Source organism: Phasianus colchicus, chromosome 12, assembly GCF_987193195.1.
Source record: "Phasianus colchicus chromosome 12, bPhaCol1.hap1.1, whole genome shotgun sequence".
NCBI lineage: Eukaryota > Metazoa > Chordata > Aves > Galliformes > Phasianidae > Phasianus > Phasianus colchicus.
The window spans coordinates 20,059,940-20,068,907 of record NC_143447.1 but is presented as its reverse complement, the minus strand read 5'-3'; the positions used below and the strand labels follow the sequence as shown (position 1 = coordinate 20,068,907).

At 52.6% G+C, this 8,968-nt stretch overlaps 1 protein-coding gene across 2 annotated transcripts in view; it reads left to right on the top strand.

Moving 5' to 3' along the window:
- Positions 1 to 1,942: 1,942 nt before the first annotated feature.
- UACA (uveal autoantigen with coiled-coil domains and ankyrin repeats) overlaps positions 1,943 to 8,968 on the top strand; it is a 70,097-nt gene continuing 63,071 nt past the window's right edge. For both annotated transcript variants that reach the window (XM_090149203.1, XM_031587914.2), the window contains exon 1: positions 1,943 to 2,083. In XM_090149203.1, coding sequence (XP_090005329.1) covers positions 2,027 to 2,083 — 57 coding nt within the window. In that variant the 5' untranslated portion in view covers positions 1,943 to 2,026. The remainder of the gene's footprint in view (positions 2,084 to 8,968) is intronic.

Here is an 8,968-nt window from a genome sequence, read left to right as displayed (position 1 = left end):
TAGGGCTTAAGGATGGCGTTTGGATCGGGAACTTCCTGCTTTGATGGGAAGTAAAAAAGAAAAATCTTTCAAAAACCCAACCAGGTAGGCTGTGCTGCTTCTCTGCTCATTGCTTGACCCTGCTCAGAGCCAGCTGCTGAGAGCCCTGGTGTGACTGCAACAGACTTCACCCATGGCTGATTGCAGCAGGAAGGCAGCTGACATGGAGGATGCTGAAAGAGCAGAGAGTCAGCTGTGTGCTGCACATGCACACATGTGATTATCAGCAGATGGGGAATTGCTTTGGCTGTGGTTAGGCGTTTGGAAATGCTGTGTGTGTCTCAGCAATGAAACGGTATAATGAATTACTTTTAAAATTCTGCTTTCCCTGTACAGAAGGAGCTTCTGTTGAACGACATAAACATGGCGGAGGGAGGAGAAAGCTGCTTCTGTTAGCTGGGTCCTCACACTCAATTATTTGGAAAGTTGAACTTTTTGGTAATGAAAACTTCTTTCTAATGAAACGACCATTTCCTTTTGCAGTAATACAGCAATGGTTCTGGTCTGGAGAACTCCAACCAGGTCATCTGCCATAGGTTAAACTCAAGGCATCTACAGAACAGTCTGGCAGAGGCGCAAATGAGGAACTTCTTGACATTTTAACCTCCGCATTCATGTTAGTACATCATGGCTCAGCAAGGGGACGTTGGTGAGCTGTTCTCAATGCTGGATTCTCCAATTCTGGATGTTCTGGAAGACGTAACAGGTGCTGAGGCTGAGCTTTGTGCTTGGATCTGTCAGTGGACACTGCTTGCTCACGTTTGCTCCAATCCCCGCGCAAACACCCCTGCGTTTGATGTCATTTCTTGAGGGAAGAGAACCCCAAAAGCACTCTGAGCGCGAGCTCTTTTCTCCCAAGAGTTTAAACCTGCATCCGATCCCTTTCAGATGAGGTTGGGGTGATTTGCCTGGGGAAGGTTTCCACCCAGCAGCCCTTCCAGCACTGCAGATGTGCTCCATGTGATGTGACCGCGCGGGGCTTCGGGCAGTGGGAGCTCAGCCCGACCTCTTTGAGCCCCTCCAGCTCGCATTTCGCACGCCAGGATCTCTGCACAGCCGGCCTACAAGGAACCAAAGCGCTCGGATGCACGGCTCACCTGAGTCCATGAAAGAGCGCTGGCACTCACCCTGCGCCCTGCTTATGTTACAGAGGCGTACAGTGATTGAATCCTTCCAACCCTGCTGCCGTAAGCAAGGTGCCGGAGTTTGCAGAAGCCGGGAGCTGTAATTAAATGGTCTGAGCGCCGGGCGTGACCTCAGAGCTCCGCAGAGCCGAGCGACGGGCTGCGAGCACAGGCGGTAAAAGGGCTCAGGGCTGGTGACACGAGTGGCCAACTGCCGCCTCGGACATTCCTCGTGCAAAGGGAGGAAACTAATGACGTTGTTTTAAATGCCGTCCCGCCTCAGCTCGCGCACACACGACTCTGATGGAGGACGCAGGATGTCTGCAAGGACAGCGGCGAGTTTCCACCTTCCTCTTCTGGCGAGTCCGTCCGTGCCAGCAGCAGCGCAGCACCGCGTCCTCCCACCCGCTTCCCCAGGCGGGCGGGCAGCACGGGGCGGGCGGACCTCGGGGCTGTGCCCGCTTCCCGAGCACAGCCGGGCCCGAACTCGCAGCCTCACGGACCGGCCCGCCCTGCGGTACCCCGCGCTGCCGGAGCGGCCGCCAACGGGCACCGATGGCCACGCGCCGTTGCCCCGCACAGAGCGCGCCCCCTGCCGGGCGGGCGGTTCCGCGAACTCCCGTCCCTCACCGCGCCACTCCCCTTCAGGAGGACTTTAAAATGAGGAAGTCCCACCCCCTCTCCGCGTGGCGATTGGTCTCAGCGCCCGCGCGGTCGGGCGGCGATTGGCCGCGACGCCTTTCGTGGGGCGGGGCTACGGGCTAAAGGTGCCGCGGCGGGCGGGGGCGCGTTTGTCCCGGCCGTGGCGGCGGCGGGTGCGCGTCGCGGGGTCGGTGCCGCGCGCGCCCGCCCGGGGCCGCGCCATGAAGAGCCTCAAGTCCCGCCTAAGGAAGCACGAAGCCATCATCGCGGGCAGCGCGGTGCGTGCCCGGGTGGCGTCAGAAGGGGTCCTGAGGGAACTCGTGGGGCGGCCGGGGCTGGCCCTGGGCACCTTCCGTGGGCTGCGGGGCCGGGCCTGGGCAGCGCTGTGCTGCGCGAGTGTTGGGGCGGGCGGGGGGCTGAGCGAGCCGGGCTGGGAGGGCTGCCGTGCGGGGACGGGCGGGCGGCAGCGGGCACGGGGCACCTCGGGCTGTGGGCTGAGCCCTGCGGCGCTGCGTGCGGTGCCCGGCGCGGCTGGGGCTGCACCGGGTGGAGCGGAGCTGGAGAGACGAGGACGCAGCCTCTGCGCTCGGCTCCGGTGTTGCTTTCTGTCCCCGGGAGACCCGACGCTTCCGTAGCTTTCCCTGCCCCTCGGGCCGCTGTCGGTGCTGCGGTGGAGCCGGAGCGCGGCGGTCATCGCGGTGTGCGGCGGCGAGGTTTGCTTACGAAACGTCCCGAAGGCTTCGGTGGTAGCCGTGCGCTGCCGGGCTGCTGAGCGGCCCTCGGGGTGCTGGGCTGCGGCAGCTGAGCGCTCTGGGAGCAGGGAGCCCTTGTGGCGGTTGGCCGTCGGTGGTTCCTTATGGCTCGGGTTGGCGTTACCTGGCTTTAAGCAGCTTTACTGGCGTCCTTTTTCATTCTTCTCTGCAGGTGGGATTTGATGAGAGCAGTACTTGTGAGCGAAGGCAGCTTGATTCGGAGGCACGGTTTGATTGCTCTTTGATTGTGGTCGCTCGGTGAATGGTTTCCTAGGAGTCAGCCCGGGCTGCTGCCCTCCTCAGCTCATCGCTGCCGTCCCGTGCTGCCTTGCTGAACGCGCTGCTGCCCGCCTGGGGTAGCGGAAAAGGGCGGCTTAATAGGGATATGCTGACTTCTATCAGCCATCTTTTAAGATATTAGATTCCTTTAAAACTCTATTGCTCATTTGTCTTAAATTTGAAAGCATTACTTGAGAATAATAGTTCATTTGAAAGCTATGCAGGCATTCAGGCTTGTAAACTGCTGACAACTCCCTGGGTGAAATGACAGCTCTGTGTATGAGCACATCGCTGTGCAAAGGAGTGATTCAGATGTCTGTTATGATAATCTCTAACGTGTAGGCTGGCACTGGTTTGTGCTCTTCATTAGTCGTGCTATACCTTAGAACTGTTTGTTATTTCAAAGTAAGCCTATGGTAATTAAATGTCAACAAACAGTTGAAGTGATACAGCATTTGTCTTTGGTTTTGGGTAGGTATGGAGGCTTTTCAGTTCTGTGGGAGCAGGCTCGACAAGCCTTCCTTCCAAGGTGGGTTTGATCAGTCTCAGTACTTCTAAGAACTGAAATCACTCTTGAATACCTGAAGGAAATCTACCTTAGCAGAAGTCATTTATAAGCTGGATTTTGTACCCACAGTGTGCTCAGTTCATCTGTTCATTCCATCCTTTGGTTACACAGTCACTCCACCAACTTCTCAAACTTATCCTTTTCTGTGCAGGGGGATTCCTCCTGTATTCCTCCATACAGCTGGTGTTAATGGTGAGGCTGAAGGGAGGTGCTTGGATAAAGCCCACTCTGTTTGTGGCTGCTGGGGCAGGAGGGAAGTGGGTGGGAATCCAGCCAGGCTGAGCTTTGTGGGTCTTGCTTGAAAGCGGTGCAAAAAGAGCTGTCTGTTTCGGAAACTTCATCCCTCTCTCCTGTTCCCACCCAGTGCTATTTCCTGGGGGGTGGAGAGAAACTTAATCCCTTCATCATGCTTCTGAACGTTTTCTTTCAGTTAAGGCAACAGTTGTGTGCCTTAATGTTTTTTGACAGTGATCTTTTGGGAATAGCTTTACTACCTGTCCCATCATGGAGGAAAGCCACGAAATGCAGGAAGTAATTACTAGTTCCACCATTATTCAGGGTGCTACATCTGAAAAATGAATTACCTGGTTTTGCCAGCTCCAGCTGGTGCTCAGGAAATAATCTGAGCAGCCTGCTAGGTAACATCAGTGCTGTGAATAGTGAGACAAATGCTGCTTGTCCTTTGTGCTGCTGTGGGCTGTGTGCTTTGTAGCAGATCCTGTGGCCCATGAAGGCTGCAGTGCACAGACAGTGGCTCACTCACCAGCTCTAACAAGATAAATTGCAATTAATGGAGTCGATATTGTACTGGGTGACTGCAGCAGTATGCACTGCTAGTAGTTCTGAGATTCCAAAACGAGTGCTGACGTAGGTGTGTGTTTGTATCTAGGTGTACATAGGAAGTGTGTTCTTCCAATAAAGTTAGGAATTCCTGCTGCAGTGTATGCAGGAGGAGCTCATCAGATATGCCTGCTAATTGGCTTTTCTTGAGGTTTCCTGGAGAAGATGCGTGGGGAAAGGTTTGTTTCTTGTTCAGACCTTTGCTGCTCAGCTGTTGCTGGTGAGTTCTGCTTGCTGTCCATTACCTGATCAGTGTGGGGCTTGCTGCCTTTCTGTCCTTTGTGATGAGCTCTGTATGGGGGTGGAGGGGGCCAAGGCTGCTTGATGAGATTGGCTGGCTGCTTATGGTGCACGGTGGGAGTCCTGGTGTGTTTGGGCAGGGCTGCAGCTCCTCCAGGCTCTTGGTGTCAGAGGGTGAGGCACTGGGGCAGCCCATGTGAGGAATGCACGGGTTTCAGTTACTGGCAGTGCTTCCTGGAGCACCTCAAGTGATGAGAATGAGCAGGTGGAAAGCCATGCGAAAGCTTCTGTCAGCTTTTTCTCCTTTGAGAAGAATAATGTTAAGGTTATTTAAATTGTATTAATAAACCCTGACTGTCATATGTAATTAGTGGAAACCATTGTGGAAAAAGCAAAGGTAGGCATTTGAGCTCACATCCTGGTGTGACGGTCTCTGTTATTAAATTAGTACCTGACTGACTTCTGTATTTAGGGGCAGCTGTCTGAGGCTGTGTTAGTGCTTTCCTGCCTGTGGATGCTGCCGAGTTCTGCTGGATGGATGGATGGCTTCCTTTGTGTGAGAGGGGCTTGGGATCAGCCCCCACTTCTGCGTTCAGCTCCCTAATGGGAGAGGGCTCCTACTGCTGTGGCACACATTGCTCTGAGGGCAAACAAGACCTTGATGGTGTCACAGCTCTGCCCTGTGCAAAGACAAAGCCCTTGCTGGCTGTGCTGGTGGCAGTGCCTGCTCAGCAGAACCTTCCCTGTGCTGCTGCTGTTGGCTGGAGTAGCTCAGCCCTTCTGTGTGCATCCCAGCACAGCTTCGCAGTGCTGTCCTCAGGCACCACTGCCAGGAATCGGCTCTGTAACATCTGAAAGTCAAATCCTAGCCTGAATGTGATTATTCCTTAGAGGATGTTTGGGTTATTAAAGCTTGTGCTGGTGTGTGCATTCCTTTGAACAAAAATTTGTGCTTCATTTGCATCTGTTTAAATGGAATCATGTGCTTGTTTGTGTGCTGCTTGTGGTTCCTGTGAAGGAACTCAAGGAGAGGCAGGAGCAGCAATTTGTGGTTCAGCAAAGCTCTGTGCTGCAGCCCTGTGCAGGTGCGCTGTAATTTTCGGGCAACTTTAGAAAGGAGTATTTATCAAGGCTTTATTATTTTGGAATGTAGCAATTAGAGAACATTTTATAAACGGGAAGTCCGGGGGATTCCTGCACGCTCTAATGGCGGCTGGTTTTGGTCTCTCCCATTTGGAAGGAAAATGCCTCTTCCTCCCATGGCAGGGCTGTGTTGCAGGCCCTGAGCCGTGGGCTCCCCAGCTCCATCGGTTTGGTGGTGGAAGCTGTGATGCTCTCCTTGCTATAAAGGCCGCAGTGCTGTTTGGTGCAGGCACAAAAGGCAGGCCCCAGCCTTACTGTAAAAGGTAGCTAACAGCCTTTGTTGTGAAGTGCAGCTGTGAGAGCTCTGGCTTTTTTCCAAGGTGCACGGGTAGGTCAGGGCGCTTCTGTTAGTGCCCAGCCGGGCTGTGCCTCGGGGCTGAGAGGCTGGGGGTGGCTCATCAATACCATGCACTTAGGCTATGTGTCGTTGGCAATGAGGTGTGAAGGAGGTTGTATTTAAAAATAAAACTGAAATCTTATTCATTTATTTTGCTGTTTTTTTTCTAGCAGCCTGAGCATCCTTTGGAGCTGTGTGCGGAGTTCAGCACTTCCACTGCAGTTTGTGTGCTGCTGCTGGGCTTTTCCTTACCCCGGCAAGTAGAAGAAGTGGAGAAGCTGGCAGTGCTGTTAGATGCACATCTCTCACTGTGACAGTGGTATCTGATGCAGCCTCAGGGCCCTTACTGTGGCTCTGAGAGGACAAGTTGTATATCTGGCTAGAAGGCTCATGTGTTTGTTTGATGCCTAATACTTGGGTATCGATGGGTTGTGCCAACTGCAGAATAGGATTAGAAATGTTTTTAGATGGTTACTGTTTGTTTTCCTCTGATGTTTTGGTTGACTTATTTGTGTTAATCCCGGGATGCCGTTACTTAAACAAGTCATGCAAACAATAAAAATTCTTCACAGGAGCACTTTGAGAGCAGTGCACAAATGGAGCAGCTGTAAGTCTGCCCTTGGGTTTGGTCAGTGTTCAGACTAAGCCTCACCCACTTGGTAGCATTCAGTGAGTTTTCTCTAGGTGGAGACATTGGGGTGAACAAGGTGGTAATGATGTGCTGCATGGGGGGACCTGCTGGGCCATCCCTGTGTTCAGGCTGGCTCTGCTTTTCCTTTATGTGGACTAAATGCTACGTCTTGCTCCTTCAGCTCTGGACTCTGAAACACACTTAAGTGAATACGTACAGACACTGATAAGCAGGACAAGCTTATAAAATACAAAGTGGTTTCCACGTGAGCCCTCTCTCCAGCCCTGCATCTGTGGCATCTTCTGGGCAGCATGGATCAGGCAAAGCCTGAGGGGTGGGGATGGCATTAGGTGGTAGGAATCCATTCTGCAGGGGAGCAGAGCCTGGTGAATGGTTCTGACAGAGCTGAGGGGATAGCTTGGGCTGCTGAAGCTGCAAACAGTCTGCAGTGTTCAAATAAATCACTGCTTCAAAAGCAGCCGCCGTTCAGTGCTGTATGAAATCGCAGGGTGTGTCTGTTCACTTGTTGGATTTAATCACAGCTGTACTCTGACCCCTGCAATGAGCAGAGGGAAGTGCAGGAGCTGTTGGCTGTGCTCTGTGATGTGCACACATCTCGGGTAGCTGTTATCAGCCAGTGTCTTCCTTTCCCTGCAGGAAAGCCTGTGCTGGGGAAGTGACTGCCTTGTGACAGACAGCCCTAAAGTCAGTGATTCTTTTTCCCTCTGTGACAAGAGTTCTTATTTCTAATGGCCTTCTCAGACATAAAAAAAAACCTGTGCTTTTGGTTTTATAACTATCTACATAAGTGTCATCTTTGTGTCTTTCACTAGAGAGCACCCAGGAGCACCCAGGTGCTGGTGCCAGCTTGCAGGAAGCGCTGAGGGCTGTGTGCTGCCAGAGCTCCCTGCTCTGTGTGTGTTATGTGCTTAAGTCGAGCCCTAATGGCATTAAGGGAGGATGTGCCTCGTTTATTTTTTTTCATTAATAGGATTATCTGCCTCACTCGGTGGTGACGAGAAGCTGTGTTCACTTTCATAGGTTTATGGCAGCTTTCAGGCTGGGAGGTTTAAGGACCGCTTTGAATTCCAGCTGTTATTCCTGAAGTGAGCTGCAGGGCGGCCGAGGGCTGCGTGTGCTTCGCAGAACCGAGCTGTTTGGCTGCACTGTGCGGCTCCATGGGCAGACCTGGGGGAGCCCTTCCAGCCCCAGAGGAGCTTCCTGAGCTGTGCTTCTGTTCCAGCAGCTGGCGACTTGTGCTGTTGGTCAGCTCTGTTGTAAGGCAGTAACATGCTGCTGTGCACAAATGGGAGGAAGAGTAGTGTTGCATCTGTTGTTGCTAACTTCTCAAGAGCATCCTTCTGGACTTCAGAGTTGTTTTATTGCACCGGCCAACAAAAACTGTACCTGTGCTCAAAATGTAGTAAGGAGTGGTGTTTTGGAGTGTGTGGGTAGCATACTGACCAGCTGTTATGTCGCATCTTCATTTGATTGACTGAAGTGCTGGTATAGAAAGGGAGGTTCTCTGCCAAAAAGCTGCTTTGGGGAAGGTCTTGCTTTGGCTCTCTCAAGTGGGGATGTATGACATCGTGCTCACGCTGGTGACCAGAAATCTGTGAGCTTTTTGCTGGCATGGGAGCTCTTGTGAGTGTGCTGCTGGCTGCTGAATTCACTCAGAAGAGTGAAAATAGATTGATTAATTAATTGTAATAGAATCTGTTTCAGAATCACAGAATGCCGGGCATTGGAAGGGACCTGGAAAGATCATCAAATCCAATCCCCTGCTGGAGCAGGAACACCTAGATTAGGTCACTATCAATCAACAAATTTTAAATACTAACTTTGCTAATTGCGTTGCTGGTTGTCAGCAGCATACAAATATTTTCTTAGCTGATCACAATTACTGCTGGTGACATTACCCCAGGGTTTCCTTTGCCAGCAGCTGTGTGCCCTTCCCTCCCCTCGTTAAGGGCAGGACATCTGTCTGGGAGCGGAGGAGCGAGCTGCTGCTCTGGGTGCCGACTGCCTGACTGCACATCCCTCTGGTGCTGCTGTCTGGGCTCTCACTGCTTTCTCATCTTCAGATACTTAATTGTAATGACAGAGTAATGAATGTGCTCGTTTCTGAAGGTCATAACCTTACAGAGTCCTACGAATCTTGCTGCTGAGCTTCTCAGTGTGCACCATGTGGAGCAGTGAGGGTTTGCTGCTGTGCTGAGCACTGCAGGTGCAGCAGTGCTGCCTGCCGGCCTGGGGAGCTGCAGGATGGGCTGTAGCTTCATGGGGGAAAGCAGCTTTGCTTCTCATCTGTGATGTTATCTCTAAGATAAAGGACTTGGGGTTCAGGGAGAACAGTAGTGGTGGTTCATGGTG